Genomic DNA, 26,035 nt, shown 5'->3' on the forward strand with positions numbered 1-26,035 from the left:
GCCTCCGGCCGGACCCACTTCCGGAGCGCAGCGCGGCCGCGCCGGAAGGCGGTGCCGGGGGAGGCGGTGCCTCCCGCGCCGCGGTTTCCCGCCGGAACGGCTTTGGCGGCGGCGGCAGCAGCTTCCGGTGTCCTTCCCGGCGGGAGGCGCGGCGCGGCGCGGCCATGGCGCAGAACCTGAAGGACCTGGCGGGGCGGCTGCCGGCCGGGCCGCGGGGCGTCGGGACCGCCCTCAAGTTGCTGCTGGGCGCCGGCGCCTTGGCCTACGGCGTCCGCGAGTCCGTCTTCATCGGTGAGTCTGTCCGTCCCGTTCCCTCAGCCTCCCGCCCGGTTCCTCCGCCTCCCCGCGCTGACCGCGCTCCTTCTCCCCCGCAGTGGAAGGCGGCCAGCGGGCCATCTTCTTCAACCGCATCGGCGGCGTCCAGCAGGACACCATCCTCGCTGAGGGGCTGCACTTCAGGTAAGGCCCAGCTCCCCGCCCCCCGCGCCGAGACCGGCCTCGGCCCCGGCCCCGGCGGCTGCCCGCGCCGTAACCCTCCTCCCGCCCCTCGCAGGATCCCCTGGTTCCAGTACCCCATCATCTACGATATTCGAGCCCGGCCACGGAAAATCTCCTCCCCGACCGGCTCCAAAGGTGAGAGCGGCCCCGCGGGCCAGAGGACGAGGCCTGGAGGGGGCAGAAGTCCAGCCGCTCCGCCGGCCCTGCTCATCTCTCTGCCTCCTCTTCAGACTTGCAGATGGTGAACATTTCCCTGCGCGTTCTCACGCGCCCCAACGCTGCAGAGCTGCCCAGCATGTACCAGCGCCTGGGCCTGGACTACGAGGAGCGAGTCCTGCCTTCCATCGTTAATGAAGTCCTCAAGAGCGTGGTAGCCAAGTTTAACGCTTCACAGCTCATCACTCAGAGAGCCCAGGTAAACTCTTCTGGAGGAGTCTTGGGCTTAGGTTACAAAGAAATGACTGAACTGTGGATATGGGGAATGTTGTAACAGGTAAGGGATATGTATGTTGGGCCGGTAGATGGTGCATCCAAATGGAAAGGGCGTGGAACTGTATCCTGCTTCCAGTGTGATTCCAGTAGAGATACAAACACTAAGGCTGTATCACTAGCTCCTGAGAGGGAGACTGGATTCGTTGGTATATAGAGTGCAAGACCACACCATAAAGTAATGATGGGGGAGGGAGAGCTGATTCACATCATAGTCCGCAGGTAACAGTAGAATTGGCTTTTAAAAAAATTATTATCTGGCCCTACGTGGGCCTCAGAAGAGCTGTCAGAGCAAATTGAACAGTTTTAAGGGATCTGAAAAGTGAAGTGGATGAGCAGTTAACAAAGCAGTAAACTTTCAGTAACGGATGCTACAGAAGGGTAGCAAATATTTCTGTTTAGGAAAAGGTTAGAGGGTAATCCTGGGGGGTTGCAAAATAATGGAAATATTTAGCTTAAAAAAGCTTATATCTGAAAGTTTGTGTTCTGATAATTTGATTGCCAGGGATTCTGAGAATATCCATCACCTATCGTAGCTGAGGGAGAGAGAAGTTGCTGGTCTTCTTTTAAAAGGCTTTAGAGGAGATCCTGCATGAGACTGCTAAAGAGGATAAGTTGTCAGCCGAAATACAAAGCATCTCTTAACTAGTTCCTGATCCGTGACAAAAAAAGCCAAGAGTAGAACTGAGTGTCCAGGTCTTGTTGTGAGAACTCATCCATAGCAGGGACTTCAGGGTTCTGTGCTAGGCCACATGGTCTGCGCTGAAGGGACTTGTTAATGCTTTCTTATAAAGAGAATGAGTGGAAAGGGAGGATGGGACAGCAAAGAAACAATGTCTGCAAGGGACTTAGGTTTATCAGAAGCAAAGACGACTGCTAAGTATCTCTGAAATATCTGAACAAACTGCATTGAATTTGCCTTCTTGTCATATATTCATCCAGTGTTTGTTACTAAAAAGTGATGTGTATTGAAGCGGTTGATAATCAGAAGAAAATGAAGTGACTTTACGTAGTTATGCACTCGCAGTTCACACAGTAAAGGTTTCTGGCATCATTTTAGAACTTTGCTCACAAATGGCTGCAATAAAAGTAAAAGCAAATGCTAGACTGGTCAGGCATGTAGTACTGTAGCAATAATTTCTATTTAAGTCAGTATTTGGTGCAGGACTTGTCAGCCTGCCTAAGGAAGGTACTGGCAAGTTGAAGGTAGAATAAATCAAAATATCTACCGACAACACTCACCCAGAGAGACTAAAAAAAGTGGAGTGGCCACACTAGACAAGTAGCCACAGTAATTGAGAGACATGATACGTGGTAAAAATAATTATGTGGTAATTTTCTTTTCTGTGTCCGAGTACAAATATGAGGAGACAGTGAAACTGCAAACAGTGACAAATTCAAGGTGGAGAAGGAAATACTACCTGCCAAAACATGTGGGAACTGTGGAACTAGATGTGGTAGGACGTGAAAGCAAAAAAAAACTTTCAAGAAGGTTTTTTATCTTTGCAATATTAATTCTATAGTATAGTTAAATAATAAGTATAAATAAGCTGTAATATACTTCTGAAAATGTGTAGCTATGGTTATGCAGCGTTATTTAGAGGCAACAGATTTAGAGATGAGATGGTATTAATGTCCACGGCTCAGGGCTTGTTTTAGGTAATGTCTCTCTCAGGCCTGATGTGAATGAACTGTGAAGAGCAGTTGTGCTTCACTTTTGCAGTGCACAGAAGTGAGAAACAGCCTGTGTTTGGTACGCTTTTTGCTGTATTTGTGTTTCAGGTGTCTCTGCTCATTAGGCGAGAACTGACAGAGCGAGCCAAGGATTTCAGCCTCATCCTGGATGATGTGGCTATTACAGAGCTTAGTTTCAGTCGTGAATACACAGCAGCAGTGGAGGCTAAGCAAGTGGGTGAGTTCAATGAGCCTGAAAAGGGTGGATTGCCTTTTTCTTCTCACCAAGTGATTAAACAAGGAAACAGAATTGGGGCTAGCGTGCCACTGCTTTCACATCGATACAGCCACAGAGTTATAAATCTCAGCCTCCTTAATAATGGAGCTAAACAGGTTATTTTACAAGTATTATCAGAAAACTTGGGGTCATAGCTAATGAGATGGACCATCAGAGGGACTGAGTTCCCAAGACTAGGGTTCCTCTTCAGAGTGGGACTCTTGTCACTTACCGCGGGGATTGTGTGTAGAGGGTCTGGATGCTGTTGATTTTATTTAAGAAAAAATAAAGTACACTCAAGATACATTTGGTACTTGTGGATATGGCCCCAGAATGCTATCTGTTCTTTCGGAAGCAGATCCCCCAGGCCTCAGCTCTATGGTTCTGGTGGAGGGCTCAGAAGATGGGATCTGCTTCCAATGCTTTTGGCCATTCTCTCTGCAGCCCAGCAGGAGGCACAGCGCGCCCAGTTTCTGGTGGAGAAGGCCAAGCAGGAGCAGAAGCAGAAGATTGTTCAGGCAGAAGGGGAAGCTACAGCTGCCAAGATGATATCCTGCTTTGGGAGATTTTGTGGGATGTGGCTTGTGAGCTTGACAGTCCTTAGAATCTGTCACATTGGGCTCACCCTTAGGAGACTGTTAACAGATGATAGCTTCAAATAGGTCACTGTCGTTTATTCCTCGCCCCCCCCCCCCCCCCCCCCCCCCCCCCCCCCCAGTTGGCTGGAGTGAGATTTTGTCTGAGGTTACAGGTCAGAGCAGAGAAGGCCATGAGCCTTCACTCCCTGTTGCAAGGTTTAACTTTTATTGGCTGCATGTGACCATAATCCATAACATTGTTCTTGATTTGGGAAAGTAAAAATATGCCTGCCTAAAGGCCCAAGTTACTGGGATAGAGATTGCTTTTTCCCCTGAGATATTTGATAATATGGCTTAGGAATAATTCCTTGAGGGTAGGCAGCTTCTGTTAGCAGGCTTTTCCTTAACTTTTGCTGCCCTGTACCTCGGTGAAGCTCTCAGCAGGAACCCAGGCTACATCAAGCTACGTAAGATCCGAGCTGCTCAAAACATCTCAAAAACGGTGAGCATTGGGGCACAGTTTCCTTTGTCCTTTTGCAGTCCTTGTGCTGTCCTCCCAGCCCAGTGGCCATATGATGAATTTAAGGCGAATGTGACCTGCCCTGTCCTGATCTTTGTTCCCACCCAGCCCTTCTCTGCTCACATGGAGCTTAAGGTTTAGCTTGCAATGATCGGCAGTTAGATGTGAGGCTAGGAGTTCATGCCCACCATATGACAAGGCCAGATCCACATCAGATTCCATCACCCACACTCAGCTGCAGCCACCAAAAGCTCCTGGTATCCTGCAGGCTGAGAAAGGGGAACAGATGAGCGTGGGTTCAAAGGTCGTTCCGACAGAGAGACAGAATGAGCACTTCTTTTAGAAAGTCTGATGGCACTGGGATGGGAAGTCAGGAAGTTACAGAGTTGTTTTGGGGAATTGCATTGATTTAACTGAGATCTTAAGGGAACAAAGCAAGAGTGCTGTATCTGGAGGGGGAGATAGGTTCTTTATTAGTGGTATTCCTCCATGTGCATTTATACTCCTTCATGGCATCTCTGTAATGGATTTCTTTTTCAGATTGCTGGCTCACAAAACCGTGTGTATCTCACAGCAGATAACTTGGTACTGAACCTGCAGGATGAGGGCTTCACCAGGTAAAGGGGCCAGATGGCTGGATTTATCTGCACCCTACCTGTGAAGCTGGTCCCCTTTCTGGAGCTCTCTCAGGATCTTTTCTCTGAGAGGAGGCTGATGCCAGAGGACACAGCCAAGTAGGGAGCAGTCTTACTTACTGTGGAAATTGAGATTATTTTTTTTTTTTAAATCTAATCTTGTTTTTCTTCCTCCCCCTGCCCCTCCCCCCACCTCACTGCATCTCCTGACACACAGAGGAAGGTAAGGCATTGTTTATTTTGATCCTTTTATTAGTACTTGGAACAAGGATGTTGATGTTTGCCTGGGGTGTTTCTGGCTTGGGCCTTTCTGGCCACAGGAACTTTATTCCATCTCTACCTCAGTTCCCATTTGTGATGTGAAGCTTTAAGCCTTCCTTGCAGGGGCCACACAAACTTCTACATCAAGTAGGAGATACTCAGTAATTGGAGCTCCATGTGTGTCCCATGAGGAACCTTGCGTGGGGAAGGCAGGAATAACTGAGGAGCGTCCTCTGATCTGTCCTGCATATACAGGGCATCCTGCATTTACGGCAAAGAGGGCTGTAAGAAGGCAGTTAGATGATCGCAGGAATTTGTGTTGGTTTGGGGTAAAGATCTCTAGGAAGGATGCTTTTGTTACTCTCCAAAAGTAAATTGGGTAGAAAACCCAGTTCCCCGCTGGCAGGAGTTTGGTGGCTTTGCCTAATCTGTCCAGTGTTTACTGGACAAGGCAGCGCCAGCTGAGCTAATAGCATGCAACTAAAAGCTTAGATTTCTTAGAATCAAGAAAGGAAGCGAAAGCTGGTTTCTTTTCTGTGGGATCTCTCATTGTAACATTCTCCTTCGTTACCTCTGACCAGATTCTGTCTTACTCATCCTGGAAGGCTGAAGGGACTTTGAAAAAAGTACCTAGTAGGAAGGACTTGGAAGTCCGGGTCCTTTGAGTGTGACACCCCACACCCCCAAGTCTGTAGTGAGGGTCTGGTTCAGCTTCGCTTGTGCTTTCTGGACTGATGACTCACTTCTGTCTCCCTTTCAGTGACAGTCTCCTACTCAAACAAGGGAAGAAATGAAAGAAGCCAAAGCCTCCTAGAACCAGCGGCGCTGACCAGCAGAAGATACGAGTGAGGAGCTTTGAACTCCCTCCACTAGCATTGTTTGCCCTCACTTTGAAGTTGTTAAGCCAGTAGCCAGATTTGGTTCCCGTGCCCCTGCTCCATCTGTGGTGATCCAGTTATGCGACTGGGCTCTGCCTCTAGGCAGCTGTAATTCCTTCCTCACCCCACCAGTTAAATTTGGGGAGGGGGCAAGGGGGCTTACTGGTATTAACCTATGTGGATATAGTAATTCACCTCTAATCTTCACTAATCTTTAGATTTCTGTAGGGTAAAATCAGAATTCTTTTTTACCCAAGCAAGGGAGTTCTGCTGCCATCAGCACCAGGCTTTTTTCTTAGTAAATTTTGTTTCTCTTTCACTCTTGATCCCAAGAGAACCTAGGACTGCATTAAGGAAAATGTCATTCATTGGGTGCCTGTCACTGGTGGAATATCTATTTGTGTCACTGTCTGCTCAGTGATTCTTTCCAACATTTGTAAAAATTAAAAACCCCCAAATTTATACTGTGTCTAAGTGTGCTTAGTGCCTGAAAAAGAGGTTATTTTGCATAGGGAGAGGTGGAACAGAGCTTTTACTTGGTTGAAGACAGGATCAGGATGTTGTGGGGAAAGGAGCAAGAGAAATAACCCTCCTGTTCACTGAGAGATCACAGGGTGGGGAGAGAAATGAGCAGGTGTGGACGCTCATAGAGCTGCATGGGTGACCAGGGCCAGTTTCTTAGCTGCCTATAGGTGCTAGAGATGAGTGTAGGTTTACCTGCTTCTCCATGTCACAGCAGCATGTCTGTACTCTGTCCTGACCACCTTAGTTTCCCCCCCTGCTGCTTTCCTGGCCAAAAGTATGGGAGAAATCTTCCACTGACTAAACTCTCTTCTGTGCTTGGGTTTCAAAGGCAAAATCTTGTCTGCTTCATGGGTGAGCTTTTTCCCTGTCTCACTGGGCTGCCTTATACTAGGGTTAGGACTTGGAGATTTCACAGAGTGGTAGAATATCCTGAGTTGGAAGGGACCCACAACCATCATCGAGTTGCACACAGGGCAACCTGAAAGCTAAACCATGGATAAGAGTGTTTTTTAAACACGTCTTGAACAGAGGCAGGCTTGGGGCTGTAACCACTTCCCTGGGGAGCTTGTGACTGGCCACCAGCTAGATGTTACCCCATTTACTACAACTCTCTGAGCCTGACCCTTCAGCCGATTGTTCACCCATTGTATTGTGTGCATGTCTAGCTGTGTGCCGGACGCTGTCCAGAAGGATACTGTGAGAGACCGTATCAAAAGCTTTGCTAAAATCCAAAAAAAACCCCACATCTGCTGCCTTCCCTTTGTCCACTATGCAGGTAACCTTGTCATGAAAGATTACTTAGTAAGGCATGAGTTTCCCTTCATGAATGCATGCTGGCTTTGACTAATGACTGTGTTTTCTTTCAAGTCTTTTTCAATAACTCCCAGAATAATCTTCTCCATAACTTTACCAGGCACCAGAGTGAAACCAACAGGCCTGTCATTACCAGGGTCGTCTTTCTTGCCCTTCTTGAAAACCGGGACAACACTTGCCAGCTTCCAGTCAGCTGAGACTTCTCCAGATTCCCAAAACCATTGATAAATAACTGAGAGAGGTCTTGCGATAACATCAGCCAACCCTTCAGTACCCTGGCATGAATCCCGTTGGGCCCCATAGACTTGTGTGCATTCGGTTGCAGCAGCAAATCCTGTACAAGTTCAAAGTGAGCTGAGAGTTTATCACTCCCGCAGTTGTGGTCCTCCAGCCCAGGGCTCCAGGCATCCCCAGGCCCATCATCGGTGTTAAATACAGCAGAGAAGGCGGCATTAAATGTCTCTGCTTTATGTTCATCCCTATTTGGGGATGAGGTGACCAACCTCATCAAGTAACAGACCAAAGTTTTCTTTAGTCTTGCTTTTGCTGTTAACATACTTAAAAAAAGCCTTTCTTGTTATCCACCACAGTACCAGCCAGCTTCAACTCCAGCTGAGCTTGGGCCGTACAAATTTTCTCCCTATAGTGGCGAATAGCATGTCTGTAGTCCTCCTGTGTAGCCTGTCATTGCTTCCAAAGCTGGTGGCTCCCAGGCAGGTACGTCACCTTGCAGGCACGTTGGCCATTGCCACTGTATTACAAGCTACATGGAACAGAGTTCAAGGTACGTCTCATTCCTTCTCTTTTCTACCCCTTCCCCCATCTGGATTTGCGCTCTAAACTGAGAGGAGAGAGCCTGGTGCCAAGATCCCCACGCCAAAGCAGGGGATGATTACAGCTGGACTTTCAAAGTGCTTAGTGTGGTCCCGTGTCAGACAGCTGATAGTGATGGATTGTGCAGTTATCTTCCCACACGGGGCCTAGATGTGGCTCAGACCGGACAAAATTCCCTGTCCCACATTTCCAAGTGTTCTTGGTCTGGAGCTTAGGTCACTTTGTGACCTAGCTGAGACTTTTCCCCAAGTGGGACTGAGCTCTTCCTGACATCAGCTCTAACCAGCTCCTAGTCCAGGACACCTGAGCCATCTTTTTCTTTGAGAAGCAAATGCCCACAGCCTAAGCAGTACCTGTACCTGTAAATTAAGGATTCCTCAGCACGTTGTCTGTGATCTAAGCCAGCTGCCACAGAAGGGCTCAGGTCTTCACTCTCAGCAGTCTCCCAGATAGTTCCTGGGTACAGTTCACAGGCTGGGGCCTAGTTTTAACTGGCAAAACTTTTAAAAACTCTGCTGAGTCCCATTCTAACACCACCACGGATAGGCTCCAGTGCTCAGGAATGCTCTCTGGCATTCACAGAATGCTATAAATAGTGGTGGGAAGGGACCTTTGGAAGTCTTTCTTTAGTCCAGGCTACTGCTGCAAGTGGCACTACTGTCAGCACTAGATAGCTCAGCTGTGGCTTTGTCCATTCAAGTATTGAAAACCTGCAAGGACAGAGTTCCCCCTCTGAGCATCTGTTTGAATGCTGTCTGATAAAACCAGCCTTAGTGTTCAACCTGAACCGCCCAAGCTGCAATTTGGGAACGCTGTCTCTGGTTTTATTACCTGCCACTACCATCATCTTACCAGCCCTCTGTGTAGTTGTCGATGAGTAGCTGACCCCTCAGCCTCCTCTTGACCATACTAAACAATCCAGCTCCTTAGCCCCTCCTTGGAGGTCACTGACTAATATCTGAGAAGCCACAATGTGGCCATGCGCTGGTCTACCTTCTCCACAAAGATGAAGTTTCATTTCTACCAAGCAATATCTAGGAAGGAGCAGTCAGGCAGTACACTGTTTGCTGAAGCAGCCTTTATGACTTACCTTCCAGCTCAGGTTGGATACTACCAAAGACTGATGACAAAATGACTAATGATTTGGGGGCATGAGGACGACTTTTCCAAATACCAACATTTAAATGTAAAAGCCTGCATCTGCGTTTGTCACAGCTAACTTTCTGTGCTCAAACTTATCTGACAACTACCAAGACTCAAGCCTCACAGCAAGGAGCCACTGTAATTGGTCACGGCTTCTGTTCAGGAGTCTGAGGGCTGCAGGAAGCGATGAAAATTAAGCTAGAGCCATTCTTGTAAGTCTCTGCAGGGCTGCAAGTGAAGCCAGGAGTACAGCTATACTCAAAGAGAAATTACAGACAAAAACTTTTGGGACTCAGCATTCAAACAAATACAATTTTATTTACAAACAAAGGAGAAAATATGGCCATCACATCAAATTCTGCTATATTTACAGCATCCAATCAAAGGATCAAACAGAAAAGGGATTGTAGGGCAGAGGGTTGGTATTAAGGAAAGAGGAAGTTTCCTGTTGAATTGCAGAGGAGCTGAGCTGAAATGGGCCAAAACCTCCATACTTTAAAAGCTGAGGCTTCAGGGAACACTAACAGGCTAAACTCTAACTCACAGCGGTGGGCAGAGATGTAGCTCCTGTAAAGAGCTTCCTTAGCTCTTCCTCGAGAAGTTTGCTGAAGCTGACAGAGCAGAGGTGAGTTTGGGCCCTGCTGCTCAGAGACGACGGGTAAGAAGGGGCGTGATATTTTCCTGTTAATGAATGATGAAGGGGCAGCAGGAGACTTCACTGGCCTGCACAGGCAAGGGACAATGAAGTCGGTCAGCTGAGCTGGAAAGCAGTCTGGTTCAGGGCACTGAAAGAGAAGGGGAAGGCCTAGTTCCAGTCCAAGAGCGAGGAATGCGAGACAGGCCAGCCTGGATGTGAGCTCCAGTCCTGCACACCAGGTTCAAAACCCCCATAGGGCTACCTGCAATGTCTGCTTATTTTTTCTTTAGTGAGCCTTTCAGCTTCTTCTCCGAGGAGTGCTGTTTCCGCACCTTCTCCTCCTTTTTCCCCAAGTTCTCATAAACTGTTGACTCCTCTTTCTGCCTGTAAAACCGGGGAAAAACAAGGGAAAAAATGAGCAAGAGGAAAAAGCCAGCCAAGCCCTCAGGGAGACTATTGCCAGAGGCAGGCATAGCTGGGCTTCTGGTTTAGGTGAGCTCTTACTTGGAGGATTTTCGTGAAGCCTTGGCGTGCACATTCCTCACTGCAGGGGGGTAGGCAATATTCCCATACTCAGACTCGTTCGGCTTGCCTTTCTGAGACTACAGGAGAGAAAAAAACAAGCTGAGAAGAGTGTGGTCTGGGAGAAGCATGTGAGACATCATGGAAGAGTTCTGACTGTTTAACCATGCTTCATGCTAGGATCTCAGTGGAGGCTGGGGGATTGCTGAAGTCCTCCGGCTCAGTGCACTCTGCCTGCTGCTGTCGCAGGGGTGAGCAGCAGGGATGCAAATGCATCCTTGTGCAGGGGTGAACAGTGGGGCAACAAATTTCTGGAGGCAATGGAATGCCTGAGAGTGCCGCGTGTCAGCTGAAGAATATTAAACAGATAGCAGCAGCTACTGAATGCTGCCAGAGGCTACAAGGAGAGATAAAAGATGCCACTCATCAGCTAGTAGGAGAAAATCCTGCAACTGCAGAATCAGGATGGGAAAGACAAAGAGGAAAGGAGAGGGCAAAGTCCTTGCCTGTCCGAGATTCAGCTTGTAACAAAACAGCACTTGGTGGAGATGTTACATAGAATATAACTGCATTAAAACTTACTGCTGTTTAGCAGTTCAGAAGGGTTTGGTGCTTGAGCTGCTAATGTTGACCCCTGAATTTTAAAGAGAGGAACAGGGACTCAAATCTTGGTGCACCATCGTAGTCTATGTAGGTCCCAGTGCTAGCTTGAAGCTTGGGAGACAGGGCACTTGGACTCAGAGCCAGGACCATGCAGGGCCTAGACTCACAGGACAGGACAGTAAGGTCCCCTTTCTCACCTGGATAACTTCCAGCTTTTTCTTGGTTGTCTCTATGAACTGGCAGATGGCCATGTAGATGAACTTGTACTGGGCCTCCGTCTGCACCATTCCTGAGCGCTGGGCCCTCACCATCTGGATGGTCTTCTGGATGTCAATGTCACAGTCCAGCCCTAGCAAGGGGCACCAGAAAAGCTTATGGACATGCTCACTGCCCCCCTCTCCCACTTCTCCACCAAAAGCAGCCACAGCGGAGGTCAGTCAAGAAGTTTCCACCTCCCTCCATACTCTTTACTCCTGTATGGACCTCCTATCCCTCCTTCCTGCTCGGCATCTTTCAGGTCTGGCCCTGAAGGAAGAGCCCAAGCTCGGGGAAGGCTGAAGCCACAGTAAGTGGACGTGGTGCAGAGATCCAGCAGCTGCCACAGAGCAAGGACAGCACAACCTTCTCAGGGCTGTCGCAGGATCTCTCCCACTGATAGTTTTCTTCCCTTTGCAGCTGGACTTAAGGACACAGCCCTACTGGGTAGGCCAGTTCACTTCAAGATACTTAGGGGTCCTCTTACCCTTGGTGGAGATTGCTTCCACTATCATATCAATAACGATGATAGTCCCAGTGCGGCCAATCCCAGCACTGCAAGGAGAGGACAAGCAGAGGTCAGAGCAATACAGCTCCTGAAACAAAAAGCAGCTGCTTCTGGGGAAGGATGCAGCACTTGTAGCAGCTGTTCAGCAATGCCACAAAAGAGTCATGGATTTAACAGGCAGAGAGTTCGGTTTGGGGGCATCGAAGAGGAAAAAGCAAATATCGGGGCTGGCATATGCTTCACTTGCAAGTCCTGGGGAACAGCTGGTGCAGCAGGACAGACTTTCTATACCTCACCCTAGATAAGGGATGGAGAATGCTTTAAACCCCAGCCTCTGTACTAACCTGCAATGCACCAGAATAGGCCCTGCATCTGGGATACTCTCTTGCTTCTGGTTTATTTGGTCGAGGAAGCTGAGCACTCCTCCTGGCTCGCTGGGTACACCGTGGTCAGGCCAGCTCAGGTACTGGTAGTGCCAGATGTCACGCACAGCCTTACCCTGATAATAACAAAACAACCGACTGGTAAAACTGCAACCCAGTCCTATCCCTGGCCTCTGTCCCGTGGAGAGGTGGGACTGAAGCCAGAGGGAATCTCTGTCTCCCGCACACTTCTTGGTGATTGCACCAGTGTGATTCCAGCCCAAACCAGGTGGGAAGAGCAACCCCAACAATGGTACAACAGCAGCATCACCGCAGTTCCCAGCCTTCGAACGCACAGCGACTGTTAGACCCATGGGCTCAATGACAGCCCTCGACCAGGCACACTCACATTATCCATCGGACACACACAGAGGTGCCGGAGTTTGTACTCCAATGCATCGTGCTCCCCAGCGTTCTCCACAAGGTAGGGACCGTATTCCTTCATGCTGCCCACCTCTGGCCAGTAAGGCACACATTTGTTCTGTGTGGGGAGAAAGGGCAGGGTGAGGACGGGCGGAAGGCAGGAAAGAGAGAAAAAGCAGAGCAGCAGTTGAAGGGGAAAAGAGGGCAGCCCCGAGACACCTACAAACATCTACTTACCCGCCCTTTTTCTACCTCCCGTGTAGTCATCACAATAATGCGCGTGTTCTCCTGCCACACCATTTGCCAGAAGTCATTGACTGTGGCATCCAGGCAACCCTGGCTAGCGATGTAGGTCTTGGTGCACTCATCTGGGCTGATCAGGTTGTTCTGCGTGTGGACAGGGGAAGATCAGGAGGGCTGCAAGAGCAGGCAGGCCTTCCCCCATTTTGGGCACACAGCCATCTTTCAAGAGCCTCACCTTGACATAGTTGGCGTTGATATAGTCAGATCCAGGTATATTTGGGTCCCTTCCTTGGAGGATGACTCTGGAGTGATCAACTGGGGATGCAGCGAAAGAATAAAGAGAGCAATGAGATACTCTGTGCCCAGCCCCGTGAAGCTCCTTCACTACCCCATGCCACCTCACTCATGCTACCCAGTGCATGCAGCATGCCCCATATTTTCACCCCTCCTTCTCTGGGGTCAGATCAATCTCACCCCGTCCTCCCATCTCTCTACCCCTATGATGGAGCATCAGAAGCTAATGAGTCTGATGCAACCCTCCCTCCTTCCTTCAAGGACATGAAAAGGCTGTGACCTCTCTCATCAGCTCTTAAATCCTCAATGCTGCACACCTCGTAACCCACTCTGGAGGACAAAGCATGCTGAGGCTGGGCCAGGGATGACTTGGACAGCTTGTCATTGCCTGTCTGTGTCTATTTGGGTTTTTTTATAGCGGAGAAGAAAGACTCACAGGGCAAGATGTTCTTGTATCGGTTCTTGCTCTTGTTTTCAGGTCTCTGACCCTCATGACGGTCAAACAGCTGCTTGGCTTCCTGTTTTTGCAGACTCTGAGAGCAGAAGAAAGAACAGTCGTGGCAAGGTCACAATGGATGGTAGGGGAGGTGGGCACTCAGAGGAACAGCGGTGACTCTGGGGACACATGGGCATGCCTGGGGGGGAGCAGAGAAGTGAAAAGCAAACCTAGACTTGAAAAGTCCAAGGTTCATGGCCTTACTGTCTTGGTGACTCGTTCTCCCAAGCATGAAAAGGCACATTTCTACCTCACTGGGTTCACTTAAAGATGACACTCGCTCCCCAGAGGAACAGGTTCCAAACAGAGACTTCTTTCAGAGAAAAATTGACCAGAATTTACAAGACACCTGAGAAGTTTTGTGTCCAGAAAGAAATCAAGGATGGAGAATGAGGTGGTGCACAAGAATTTTCCAAAAAGCCAGAATAATGTCCCCCAGCACTTTCTTACATCAAATTCCTCCCAGAATCCAGCCTTGGACGTCTCCTCAGACAGACATTTCTTGTTCAGTTCCTGCACTCTATTCTCAATGTCAGCAGCATTCACCCTCGTAGCGTAGTAGGGCTGGGGATGGGAAAACACAGTGGGTTGGCATGAGAGAGAGAGAGACGCTGCTGGAGAGCAAAATCTTATCTGTGTACTGTGGAGAAAAGGAGGAGAGGGACACAAAGCAGAAACAAACAGCAAGCAGGTCCTTCCAAGGGATCATTAAGAAACAGAGGAAATGGGATTCACCTGCTTCAGGTACACAAAGGAGCCAGACACCTCCTCAATTCCAGTCTTCTTGAAGTGCTCCACCAGATCTGCCAAGCTGTCAAACATTTCAGCACCTCCAACTGTGTAGCGTCCATTCTAAATAGAGGAAGAATCTGTAACATTCCACTCACAACATTCCTATAGACAAAGCTGACAACGCTCAGGGAAAAGTTAACGCTGGGGTGCAAAGCCACAGGCACCACCCTGTGCCATCTAGAAAAGCATTTTCTCTGACAGGGAGGTCAAACAGTAGTTTGCCCTGCGAACACTAAGTTCAAAGCATGGTGAACTGACTCCTGTTCTCAGTGGATGGAAGCCCAGAGAAGGTATATTGCCCTCAGCTCTCATTTAAGGTCAGTTGCTTTCTGTCCTTGAAATCTCCCTCCACTCCCTGCATCATCCCACATGAAAGAAGCAGAACCTGTGACAGCCAGGCTGGTAACATCCTTCAGACTAAGTGTGGAGGCCTTTGCAGGTGCCCCTCCTCCTCCAAGAGCTTTTAAGTCTTTTGATGAACGTGCTGGTGGTAATCAAACTGACAGGGCCCATGCTTTTGAGGGCATGACCAGCAGAGACCTCTTCCACTCCCTTTCCTTTTGCTCTCCCAACTGCTCACCTCACACATGATCTTGATGTGCGTGACTTTGAGCCGGGCCCCAGAGGCACTGGTTGCCCCAGCTGGTGGAGCATCAGCCCCAGGTTTAGGCTGGTCAGTGAGGACAGACAAGACAAAATCCCCAGGTTTGCTGAGGCTCTCCCGCACCAAGAAGGTCCAAGGGGTGGCTTTGGCCTGGAGAAGTGACTCAGCTGCAGAGCCTGACAGATGCCCATGATACCACCTAGGAAAAAACAAGAGAGGGTCAGAAGAGAGGTGGAGATGCAGGTAAGTGGGTGCCCTTGAGCTGACGAGTGAAGGACAGCAACACTGGGGAAGGGACGAAGAAAGGACGGGGGAGACAGAGAAGAGGGAAAGAGAGAGGGAAGGAAACCAAGGGAGGAGCGGGATCTTGGGAAAAGCAGATGACACACAAAGAAGTAGAGAGCTGGCAGGAAAAGGAAAGGGCAAGGGATGAGGTGGAGGTAGAAGGGACCCGGGGAGCAGAATGCTGGTACCAGAAGACACAGTGGGAAAGCACCAAGTGTGATCCAGTTGCGTGATACACACCAGCACGGGTAAACAATGCTTGCTGGCTTGAAGACCAGTTGGGGGAAGGTGGTTCATGGTTTTCAGCACCTGCCAGCATTATTGGGATTCTAGCCTTACTGCTGCAAGGTGCTTTGGAAACTCAAACACCAGGGAAACAAAAATAAACCCCCAGTGAGTCAGAAACTCTCCTATCAGATTTAGCAGCACCGAGATGGCTGTGTTGCGATCAGATCCCCTCCCAGCAACCCCTTTTTCTCAAACTCCATCACCACTTCAATCAAAGGATAATTCCCATTCTCTGAGCACATCACACTGCAGCTATTGGCCTAGCCATGGGAGTGAGCACCAGGAGCCACCCGAAACCCATATTCTGCTCCTGGTATTTATCACTGTTGTTGATCCATGTGCACGTTTTCTGTCCTCAATGCAAACACCCAGTCGGCAGCTCCTTCTCTCCTCTCAGCACAAGGTGAGGAGCATCCCCATTTGACCGAGGTGCTCTCTGCCTTGCTGCAGGACTGGCCCCAGGGCGCAGAGGGACACAAGCGTGGTGCAAAGGACGGGGCTGCTGCCAAGCCCCTTCCCACCTATGAAGGTCTCCGGGGGGGGGTAGGGGTGTCTGCCTGGTGGGGTCTCACTGCACTGTGGTGTGGGTGCAAGGGATGGTCACCAGAAGCAGGCTGGGAGGTGGGACAACCCTGGCATCTCCTCTTACTGCAGGGCTCTTGGCCCTGCAGAAACTCCAGAGGTGTCCCCGGTTGCCTCTGTGCAGATCCTCTAGTTCCTAATGCCTGTCCCAAGCTCCACGGTCTCTCTGGACCACACCAGAAGGTCCTGGGGGGCACTGCTGAGCTGCCAAGAAGAGATACAGAAGGCCACGTCCACTGCAGCTCTGTCCCGCTTCCACAGAGCTGCCTCAGCAGCTGGAGACGCATCTCCCCCCGGTTTTGGCCATCTCCCCCCGGTGAAGAGCATTTCAAAAGCAGGTAGCTGTTGCATCAGACTGACTTGCAACGCCCCCCCCCCCTGCTCCAGCTCACTGCGGGTACCACAACGAGCCCCAGCCACGCTCCGTACGTCACTCTGCACGCTGCCATCGAGGCCAGGCTGACCAGCCGGCGTGGTTAGAGCTGTGGGAGCGGGTTTGCTGCCCCCAGAGCAGCTAACAGTGGAGGCCTGGGGTGGTACTGGTGTCTGTGGTGAACTTCACGTTGTTAAGGCTATCTGTTCCCAAGAGCCGAAATGGCGTCCAGGAGGCCATGAGAAGCGGCTGGGGCATTCGTTCACCCCTGCATCTGGCCAGAGCAACACGTTCCTCTACACAACAACCGAGGAGCCATTTTGACAGCAAGACGTGGCAGACATTGTGCCTTGGCAAGTAACTTCTCTTGACCCTCACCTCACGCGCTGCAAGAAGTAGCCGGTGACTGTCATTGCACGGCAGTCACCAATTTCCGAACCTCCTCCCACAGAAGCGTTCGGCCGCCACGTGCCAGCGCTCCGATGCCCCCCAGGGAATGGTTGACCCCTCCTGCTCATCGAAGAGGTCTCCGGGCCTCCCCTCGACAGGTAGGAAGGGGTTAATGGGCCCCGTTCCCCCCCTCCCTTCCCCCAGTAGAGCCCAGCTCTTCAAAGCCACGTGATGGAAAATCACTTGGGGAGAGAGTGAGAGGAGCTTTCGTAAGAGCCTGGGGGGGGGGCAGAAGTTTCCAACCGCAGGGAGGAAGGGAGGAAACTGCAGGGCCACAACCCAACGGCCTTGAGCGGAGAGGACAGCAGGCGGGCGGGCGCTGGCCCCCCTCCGCAGCCCGACCCCGGAGCAAACGGGGCAGAACGCGGGCGAATTCGCCCAGGGCATCTTTGCTCCCCGTCTCCAGGTGCCCAAGGAGGACCTGTCCGCCCCGGAGCGCGGCGGGACCGTTCCCCGAGCTGCATCAAAGAGCCTGAAAGCACAAAGCGGGGGCAAAACCACCTGATTTGATTTAGGAACTTGGTGTCAGAGACGTATGCAAAGCGGGGGCAGGAAGGAGACTAAGCAGGCTAGGAATAGCAGGGGAACATGGTCCTGCTCTCAGCTGCGTAAGTCACCCAGGCCCAGACCAACCGAGGAGGTTTGGGGCAAGGCTGAGGGCTTCCACATGCCACTCTACGGACCGCTGCAGACCATAGCGAACGCCACAACCTTTGCTTTTAGGAACAGTATATAAATAGCAAAGGCAACAGGAAACCAGAAGTAAAAATAGAGCCCTGTTAGGTCTGCTGTGATGGGTCAAGGTACGTCCACCTATTCCTGGGGATGCTGCCCCCATGGAAGCATGGGAGGCTACGGGAGGCAGAGGAGACACTTTTTGCAGGGTTTTGCCCCGGGGATGCAGGCAGAGCAGAAAGAAGGCCACAAAACACAGAGGAGGTCTCATCACAGACACACCGGCTGCTTTGCTTTCGCCGTACCTCTCTGTAGTGGGGTCAGAACAGTTGAGCGGGTATCGCAAGTCGATGATGGTTCCATCTTTGTCCTGCAGTGAGCCCTGTTGCTGTGTGTAGTACTCCACCAGTTCTGATAAGGTGGCAAACTTCTCCCCTCCATACAGGTCATAGAAATCCCCAGTATTCTGGATGCGGATGTGGGTTACCTGATCACCAACCCTGTGGGATGATGCACAGAGCAGTCCAGTGAGGCAGTTGGAAAAGAGGCAGAAAATGTTCTGCGTTACCTCCTGCCATGGAACCACAGCAAACCATCCCAGTGAAAGGAGATGACTAGAAAGAGAAGCTCCTGGGGCAACCTGAAGGAGGGTCCAGAAGATGCTGGGAAGCTCAAGTACTTTTACAGCTTGGAAAGAACTCAAAAGAATAAGGACAGGATGAAGAAGACACCGCAGGACACCTGAGGCTCTAAGCATTCTGCTTATGTAAATCTGGAAAGACAGAAGTTGGGGCCCAAGTTACTTACCGGACTGAAAGAGAAAAATCCCCCTGATTCTTCCGACTGGGTCTGGCCAGAAAGCTCCCATGGACACCTCGTCCTTTCAGTAAGGCTTCAGCTTCCAGCCCACTCAGGTCACGGTGAAACCACCTAGCAGATGAGATAAAAACAAGACCAAGTGAATAAAAAAGGTCAGGCACCATTGTGGAGACTCATACAGTGAAGAATGGTCCCTGGTCAGCATCCCTAGAGATACCCATACGGGTGACAGCCAGCAGCAGCATCCCTTCCTACCCGATACCTCCCCCAGCCTATGAAAGGTTTCCATTGAGATATGGCTTCCAGGATGATCCTCCCCTCTGATCTGTCCTACTTTCCTTGTCTCCCTCCTTACGCCCAAGCACTTCTCAGCCCCTCTTACCTCACCATCGTGGAGGGCGAAAGGAGAGGGGGCCAAGCGGCTACCACCAAAGCAACTCAAAAAACGCAGAGGAAAAATCAGTTTGCTCTGGCGAGAAAAGGGAAGTCGGAGGTCTTTGCTGGAGCACCCAACGCCAAGCTGTTTCTGCGCCTCTCGGGAGCTGGCCATGTATCTCTCCGGGCGTCTACCGTCAGTCCATTCAGACCCTCTCCATCCACCTGCTTCTGGAGATGTGCCTCGGTCTCGGGCCCCCTGCGCGGTGCTGTTGGGCGCCGGCAGGCGCGAGCCGGCGCGCAGCCGGGCACGCGCAGCTCCGGGAACAGGAAACGCTCTGAGCCATCGGCTCCCCAGCCCCGAGCTGCTTTGCACACACTTCTGCTTCTCCTTTTGCGTCTTTCCTCCCCATCCCCCCTGTTACTCTCGGGTCCCTGTCTTTTTTCCACACCAGGGTTGACTCTACGAGTGCATCTTGGGTCCCGGCGGTGCTCACAAAACTCAGTTCTGCACGTCCTCTCTTCCCCTTCTTCCCCAAAAGACATGGGTGCTCCCCACCCCCAAGCCCTCGCCGCGGTGCCGAGGGGACCGAACCAGAGCTGCCTGGGGTCACCCACGCACCTGCGAGGCTGAAGCGGGCAGCACGTGCTAGCGTGCGTTGAGCAGTGAAGCACCCTGCTAGAGCTTGGCTCTGCTGGGCTGCCCTCGGCTACCCGGCTGAAACCTCCACACTCCTCGCTGACGAACCTTCTGGGCGGGTAAATATCCTACGTGCTCTGTACAGCCGCGGGGGGAATCTGCGCAAACCCAGAGCTGCAGACTTCGAGGTCCAGGCCAGCACTCCAAGCAGAGCGTCGCCTTCCTGAACACAGCCTGCTGGGGGATGTGACTGTCAGGGGCAGTGGTAGCTCAAAAGGGATGGCGTGGGAGGTTGGAGCTGCCCAAAAAAGCAGGCAGACAGCAGGACAGACAGCTACTGCCTACACTGGGCCCAACACAGCACCAAGACAGCTTAGCCTAGGACCTTCAAGATCCCAGTACAGAATACAGAGGCCAAAGCTGTCAACCTGGACAACTACATACAAAGAAGGAAAACTAACCATTTCCAGCTACCTAGCCATTTCCAGCTACAGCCCATGCCTGCCCTTTTCCACAGCACTGGTTTCAAGGTCTGTAGGTCTCATGAAAGAATGGGAGCTAAGCAGTGGCCAAAGAGGGCAATCCCGCTGGCCAAGGAGCCTGACTTTTCCCTGGGGCCATCTCAGCTACCCTGTGTGGTGGTGAAGGCAGCAGGCACAGCAAGAGACTTGCTCATTTCAAGTAGTAGCAGCTGCAGACTTCCCTGTACATCACCGGACTGGGAAATCCTGCAAAAAGCTGAACAGGCTGCTAGCAACAACTGAGAAAAAACTTGTGGCCAAGACAGAAACTAACAGCAAAGGGAAGTACAGGAGAGACAAGCGGGAAGCTAAACTTCATTGCTAGAAAGGCAACACAAGCACCTACAGCAGCTTCCTTTGAAACACTTCTGGTTTCACACACATGATGAGCCGGGATGTGGTGAGCGGCAGGGATCCAGCTGTACTGACTTAAAACTGATGTTAAAAAAAGGGAGACTTTAAAGGCGTGGAGACCTGTGGCTCAGGGGAACAACTTCTACACAAAGTTGTAGAAGTTGCACCTAAAAGACTGCACCTAAATCAGAGCCAGCCTAGCACTGGCACAGGAAAGAAATATTGTTTAGTGGTAGGAGAGAAATGGCAGGAACTTCTGGGCGGAAGTCCCAAAAGAGAATTCCTGATATCAAAGCAATATTAGATTATGTAGGGTCGATAAGAAGCCATGGCAGACAAAAAAAATAAAACCGAGGCATCCCTACACCTTATGAACTGGCTGAAGGAGAGAATCTGTCTGAGGAAGAGACCATTAGTGAGACACAGGTGAACAGGGAAAGAACACGGTAGCAAAGAGCCCAGATCAGAACAGAAAGGCTGAGTTAGCACTAAACACGTGTAGTAATTCAGTATCCTCCAGTAGGACAAGCCACAGGGTGCAGTGTAACCCACATGTCAGTATTTGTGTGGATACAAAGCCCAAGTCACATAATTTACAGGATGAATTTATACTTCTGGTTGCTTCCAGCTCAGGAAAGGACTGGATGCACATAGCTGCTTTGGGTCTTTGATGTGGGCCATCTAATTAAAACCTACCAGGGAGGAGCTCCTTCTGGTAAGGGAGGGAAATATCACCGTAGAGAAGCAATTGGTTGGTATCTTTGAGGTTGCTCTCCCAAACGGCTGCAGCATGGAACAACAGACTATAATTGAGCCGCTAAAATACTTTCTTAATACAATTAACAGGTCAGGACATTTCAGCAAAGAGAGTACTCTTATGCTGTTGTTTGGCTTTCAGTACACCACAGGTGGTGGAACCTCATCTTGTAAATCCTTTGTGGACCCAAGCCACAGCTAGCACAGGAACAAATTTAGAGGACAAGATAAATGAAATAGCTAATTGAAAGACACCCACATCTGGACTGCTGTAAAAAAGACACTGAGAAAGCGGACAGAATCCAGCATAAGGCCACTAAGGCAGTGAAGAGCCTGGAGCACAGCAGAGATGGTGGAAGCTGGGTTTGTTCAGCTTGGAGAAAATATGCTTCAGGAGGGATTTAACAGCTGTCTGAGACTACCTAAAGGGGGACTAGCGGTTTTAGAGACAATGAGACAGATTCTTCTTTGTGGGACACAGCAAAAGGACAAGAGGCAACAGGCATAACTTGGAGCAAGGCACATTCTGATTAGGTATCAGGAAAAATGGTTGTTGTAACGAAAGAAAAATCAATGATTGATTCCTATTCACCCCCTCCAAGCTGCTCATGATACGGACCTGTAATGTCCATAGCCCTCTTCAGCTCTTTGCCAGGCTGAAGACTCCAACCCTATTAAGGTGTTCTTCGTACCGAACTATTCTACACCTCTGGTCATCTTTGCTGTCCCTCTCTGAGATGTTTCCAACTCTGGTGTATTGTTTTGGAGCTAAGAGTGAAGGGTGGCACAGAACTGCAGTGTTCAAGATGCTGGTGAGTCATGGACATACACAGAGCCAGTGATGGTTTCTGCTATTTGTTCACCACAACTGAGCATTAAGCTAATTGCACAGACTTATATATGATCACAGTCTTCCTCCAGAGAGGTTACGATTAGTTCACAGTTTGTTGTTTTATATGTAAATTTTGAATTATTTTTCTGCATGAACATTGTTTTACATATGCCTAGACAGAATTGCATCTGCTGTTCTATTGGCCACACATTCACTATCATAAGGTCCTTCTGCAATTATTCATGGTCAACTCCCACTCTATTATTCTGAGTAAGTTTCTACCATCAGCCAATTTTCTCACCTCACCAAGCTCTGTTCCCAGGTCATTTGGGAATATACTGAACAGCGTGTATTTCAGGTTAGGCCCCTGTGATCTGACTACTGATGTCTTCCCTTTGCTATAAAAACTGGATGTGTATTCTCACCTTTCATTTCCTATTTTCTACTAATTCTTTACCCAAGAAAAACTTCATCTTCTTTCTTATGCCATGACTTTAGTTTTATTTAAAGACTTTGATGAGAAAATCTTGTCAAATCATTTTTTGGAAGTCCAAGGAAACTGTATCAGCCAGACCTGACTGACTTACCCACGAGCTTGCTAAGTCCCTCAAAAAACTCCAGTTTTACAAGATAGGATTTGCCTTTACAAAAGCAGATGCTGACTCCTTCTTTAATATCACACTCATTGCTTTCTCCATTACACTGTCTACCTTCTTGCCCAGGTATCAACTTTACTGTTCTGTGCTACCCTTGCATTTGGGGGGGTCTCACCTGGAGCCCTTTTTGAGAATCAGCACTGCATTTGTTACTTCTAATTCTCAGCACTGAGATGATTTTAGACAGGACGTTTTGCTGTTCTGCACAGAACTGTGTTATAGTTCAGCTGTTAGTGCAGAGCAACAGCCATCTGGGCTTGGGAACGGGCAGATGGACCATCTTCCCGTGACTTGCCCAAGCCAGATGCTCTCTGTCAGGCCACGGGACCCCAGGACAGTGCTGGACCACCGTGGTTGCCCAGATCCTTACCACAGAGTAATGCTAGTGCAAATCCCATTTCCTTACACCATGCCACTGCCGTCTCCAGAGCAGAGCACCTGTTTGGACTGATGCTGAAGATTTTATGTCCTGATGTTCCATAAAGGGCTAGAAAGACTGTAGCGAATCAAGAAACAACCAGGATTTAAAAGGTCAGCCGCCTGACCTCTCTGTATAAAAACATTCAGAGATGCTGCAGCTGCGGGGCTGGCAGACTAACTGTAGCGGACTCGGCACCGCAAACCCTGCCCGCTCGTTATCAAAGTGAAAAGGAGCAAGGTTAACAGCAATAGCAATCTAAACCACCGTGAACTCCAGTCCTCCAGCTATCCTGTAGCTCCTATTAGAAAGTGGGGTTTTTCCCTTCTGTGCCCAATTCCTACCATCAGTATTTTTATTTTTCTCACCAACAAGTCTTGTTTTCTTCCCCTAACTAGCATTCACAGCACTCACCCACAGGATGGCATCAGGATATCGACTCTCAGATCCCCACTGATGGGGGACTGACAGCAGCCGGTGGAAGAAGTACCACAGTCCTTAACCAGCAGGTCCTACTGAAGGAAATAAAGCAATATTGGAATTATCAAGACAGCATCTCGAGACGGACTTGGGAGAGGGAGCAAAGAACCTTGACAGAGGAGGGGTGGACTCGCACCCTCCGGACAGGGCTGGATGCTCACGGCGGTGAGTGCCACGGCTCTGGAGGAGCAGCGGGCAGCGCCTGGGGGGCTGCAGCCCCTCCTGTGACTCACCTGTGTCTGATCCGCACGGGCACAGTCCCGAACTCCGCCTGTTCCTAGGCGGACTAAGAAGAAGGTAGCTCCAGGTCAGGCAAACCGCAGGCCTCAAGCGGAGGGCTTCATTTTCACCATTTGCAAAGCACTTCCTGGGCTGTAGTTAATGAATAATTAGAGGGGTGGGGGAAGGCCAAGGCCAAGCTGGGAGAGGTAGATGGAGACGGAAGGGACTGACTGCTCTTCCTGCCTCCTATCCACTGAGCTCACGCCCTCGCTGGCTACATTCCTGCCTGGTTTGTAACCGAAAGGCACCGGACGCAGCTCTCTCACACCTGGCTCGCAGCTCCCCGCTCTCCCAGGCCTGGCTTCTTCACCCCCAGCCCTGCCACCCCGGCCCCCATCGCCCTCCCGGAAGACCTCAACGCTTCCAAGGGCAACAGGCACGCAAGGCAGGACATATCCGACGTCCCTTCATTTGAATCAAGTCGAAAACACAAAGCGTTAACACTGGAACGAGGCTGCTCCCCTAGCTTCGTCTCTCTTCAGTCCCAAAAGACTCAAGATACAATTTTATGTTGTTTACGTTGTTCTAATCCAGGCTGCAGCCAAACAGGGCAAGCCCAGCCCTCCCACACCGTGCCGCTCCCTGCTGCCTTTTTCGTTAGGGCTAACGTGTTTGATTGCACATTCAGCCAGAAAACAACGCAGCCCCGGGCACTGGCGGTAGGCGTGAGTTAGCTGCACCGACCCTGCTGGGGACAGGCGTCTCAGCAGCATTTACAGCACTTGCTGAACAGCACTAGATCGTGTTTAGGGACACATTTCCTGGCGTGTTTCGAAGAGCACGTTTGTAAACGCTTGCTCTTAGACAGGGCTTAGCACCTCTGAACTGTTAAAAAAAGTCACTTTTGGTATCAAGTCCTAGGGCTTCCCACTAAGGCTTGCATAAACAATTACCTTTTTGCAGAACTTGGTACATCCTGGGCCTCTCCAAACACTAGCCTGGGTTTCATACCAGGCATGAGGTGAGCACTGCTGTGACTGCCTCTGCACCAGGGAGAAACATCTGTGCCCGAGGAGCACTGCTGAGCTCACATTCATTCACAAAACGAGGGCATTTTCGAGACATTTTTTATTCACGAGCAGACACACAAGCAGGCACAAAGCATCCCATTCCTTTCAGGTCAGCCGTCTCCCTTGTTCCAAGGGCTCCACTCCCGCGGCTGACAGAACCCACACCTTGGAAGGAGGCCACCAGCCAGAGCACCACGACCCGGCAGGAGAGGTCCACGGTCTCAGGAGGTTGCCACTCCGCCAGTCCCGGCCCCGTGCGGCGGCAGCGTCATGGGCGGCAGGAACATGGCCTTGAGCTTGCCCGACATGCTGGCGATCTCCGGGTCCTGCGACTCGTAGGACTTGATCAACCGGGCGAACTTCAGGACCCCTGCAAGAAAAGGGGTGGGAAGGAAGCACCCGCCCGCCCGCCCGCCCGCCCGCCGCCCGCCGCCCCCTCGGCGGGGGAACAACCCACCTTCGCCGTCGTTGCTGAAGCCGTAGGCTTTGATCACGTCCTGCTGGATCTGGGTGGCGACGGGCAGGAGGAACTGCAGCATCTTGCCCATGTCGTTGCAGGCGTTGTCCCGAGCCTCCTCCATGCGCTGCGCGTTCTCGGGGGCCCCGAAGGCCTTGATCACCTCCGCCAGCACCGCTGCGGGAACACCGGCACATGCCGCCAGCCCGCCCGGCACCCGCGGCCGCCCAGCCCTCCCCTCACTCACCCTTCGCCTGCTCGGCGGTCAGCGCCGCCGCCTGCGCGGAGGCCGCCATGGGGCCCCGGCCGCTCCCACCCTATACCCCCCTCGCACGCATGCGCGGCCACGCCTCCCACGGCCCCGCCTTCCCTGCCATTGACACGACTTGGTGAGGCTTCCCGCGCGGCGGGAAACCTACTGGACAAATACTAAAAGAGCTGAAATCACTGCAGAAAATGCGGCCCGCGCCGGGCCCCACCCGCGCCGCCACGCCCCTGGGTGAGGGCGAGGGCCACCGACGCCGTTTCCACTCCGGCTCGCCTACTTGCGTGGCTCTCCAGCCTGCCACCCCTCACCCCCTGCCGGTAGCGGCGGCGGCGGGGCGGAAAACGGCGTCCTGCCTCCCCGTTCGGGCGGTATGCAGATCAGCCGCTTCCTATTGGTGCCGCGGCGCGCACGCCCCGCCCCTCGGATGGGTGGGCGGGCTCTCCGGTGCCGCCGCCGCCGCCGCCGTCAGGCTGCGGGCCCGTTCCTGTCCCGCCGCGCCCGGCCCCGGGCAGTGCCCGCCTGTTGGCGGGCCGCCCCCCAGCCCGATCCCCCGGGGGCCGTACGGGCCTGCTCACCGGCTCCTCCGCGGCGTCTCCTCAGGCGGAGCCCGCTCCCAGCGGCGGGCACCGGCTTCCCAGCCCCGGTGTTCA

At 51.4% G+C, this 26,035-nt stretch overlaps 3 protein-coding genes and 1 non-coding gene across 8 annotated transcripts; 1 reads left to right on the forward strand and 3 right to left on the reverse strand.

Annotated features, from left to right (window-relative positions):
- The first annotated feature begins 114 nt into the window (after positions 1-114).
- PHB2 (prohibitin 2) lies at positions 115-6,272 on the forward strand. 2 transcript variants are annotated; one of them, XM_030019440.2, is made up of 10 exons: positions 121-291; positions 375-459; positions 554-633; positions 729-913; positions 2,770-2,899; positions 3,383-3,486; positions 3,941-4,018; positions 4,577-4,653; positions 4,889-4,894; positions 5,693-6,272. In XM_030019440.2, the coding sequence occupies exons 1-10, from the start codon at positions 165-167 to the stop codon at positions 5,724-5,726; spliced, it is 906 nt and encodes a 301-aa protein (XP_029875300.1). In that variant the 5' UTR covers positions 121-164; the 3' UTR covers positions 5,727-6,272. The 2 variants fall into 2 exon arrangements, with proteins under 2 accessions (XP_040980764.1, XP_029875300.1); XM_041124830.1 differs by lacking the exons at positions 4,577-4,653; positions 4,889-4,894; positions 5,693-6,272 and having other exon boundaries at positions 115-291; positions 3,383-3,616; positions 3,648-4,010.
- Positions 6,273-9,423: 3,151 nt separating this feature from the next.
- Positions 9,424-23,981, reverse strand: PTPN6 (protein tyrosine phosphatase non-receptor type 6). Of its 4 annotated transcripts, none has more exons than XM_041124917.1 (16): positions 23,602-23,974; positions 23,303-23,400; positions 18,325-18,447; positions 17,823-18,017; positions 14,841-15,063; positions 14,204-14,320; positions 13,919-14,032; positions 13,409-13,505; positions 12,914-12,993; positions 12,673-12,822; positions 12,422-12,553; positions 11,995-12,149; positions 11,630-11,697; positions 11,085-11,236; positions 10,267-10,364; positions 9,424-10,146 (listed from the first exon to the last, which is right to left on the reverse strand). In XM_041124917.1, exons 2-16 carry the CDS (start codon positions 23,314-23,316, stop codon positions 10,038-10,040), a joined length of 1,827 nt encoding a protein of 608 aa, XP_040980851.1. In that variant the 5' UTR covers positions 23,317-23,400; positions 23,602-23,974; the 3' UTR covers positions 9,424-10,037. The 4 variants fall into 4 exon arrangements, with proteins under 4 accessions (XP_040980851.1, XP_029875296.1, XP_029875297.1 ...); XM_030019436.2 differs by having other exon boundaries at positions 23,303-23,403; XM_041124918.1 differs by lacking the exons at positions 9,424-10,146; positions 10,267-10,364 and adding exons at positions 10,371-10,681; positions 10,867-10,918 and having other exon boundaries at positions 23,303-23,403; positions 23,602-23,981.
- A 722-nt stretch (positions 23,982-24,703) lies between these two features.
- Positions 24,704-25,513, reverse strand: C7H12orf57 (chromosome 7 C12orf57 homolog). Its single transcript, XM_030019441.2, has 3 exons — positions 25,365-25,513; positions 25,118-25,294; positions 24,704-25,030 (listed from the first exon to the last, which is right to left on the reverse strand). Exons 1-3 carry the CDS (start codon positions 25,411-25,413, stop codon positions 24,882-24,884), a joined length of 375 nt encoding a protein of 124 aa, XP_029875301.1. The 5' UTR covers positions 25,414-25,513; the 3' UTR covers positions 24,704-24,881.
- Positions 25,508-25,567, reverse strand: LOC115344191. The gene has a single exon (XR_003924480.1). It is a non-coding gene; the product is annotated as a U7 small nuclear RNA (small nuclear RNA).
- Positions 25,568-26,035: the final 468 nt, after the last annotated feature.

Source organism: Aquila chrysaetos, chromosome 7, assembly GCF_900496995.4.
Source record: "Aquila chrysaetos chrysaetos chromosome 7, bAquChr1.4, whole genome shotgun sequence".
In the NCBI taxonomy this organism is placed as follows: domain Eukaryota; kingdom Metazoa; phylum Chordata; class Aves; order Accipitriformes; family Accipitridae; genus Aquila; species Aquila chrysaetos.

What these genes read in the sequence shown, in the direction of transcription:
- PHB2 (XM_030019440.2), top strand. Translation starts at nt 165, where the DNA reads ATGGCGCAGAACCTGAAGGACCTGGCGGGGCGGCTGCCGGCCGGGCCG. An exon ending in CCGCGAGTCCGTCTTCATCG is followed by an intron (nt 292 to 374) that starts GTGAGTCTGTCC and finishes TCTCCCCCGCAG; the next exon opens with TGGAAGGCGGCCAGCGGGCC. An exon ending in AAGCTACAGCTGCCAAGATG is followed by an intron (nt 3,487 to 3,940) that starts ATATCCTGCTTT and finishes GCTGCCCTGTAC; the next exon opens with CTCGGTGAAGCTCTCAGCAG.
- PTPN6 (XM_041124917.1), bottom strand. An exon ending in GATTCTGGGAGGAATTTGAT is followed by an intron (nt 13,506 to 13,918) that starts GTAAGAAAGTGC and finishes TTCTGCTCTCAG; the next exon opens with AGTCTGCAAAAACAGGAAGC. An exon ending in AAAAGCTGGAAGTTATCCAG is followed by an intron (nt 10,365 to 11,084) that starts GTGAGAAAGGGG and finishes TCTCTCCTGTAG; the next exon opens with TCTCAGAAAGGCAAGCCGAA.
- C7H12orf57 (XM_030019441.2), bottom strand. Translation starts at nt 25,413, where the DNA reads ATGGCGGCCTCCGCGCAGGCGGCGGCGCTGACCGCCGAGCAGGCGAAG. An exon ending in GACCGCCGAGCAGGCGAAGG is followed by an intron (nt 25,295 to 25,364) that starts GTGAGTGAGGGG and finishes GTGTTCCCGCAG; the next exon opens with CGGTGCTGGCGGAGGTGATC. An exon ending in CTTCAGCAACGACGGCGAAG is followed by an intron (nt 25,031 to 25,117) that starts GTGGGTTGTTCC and finishes CTTTTCTTGCAG; the next exon opens with GGGTCCTGAAGTTCGCCCGG.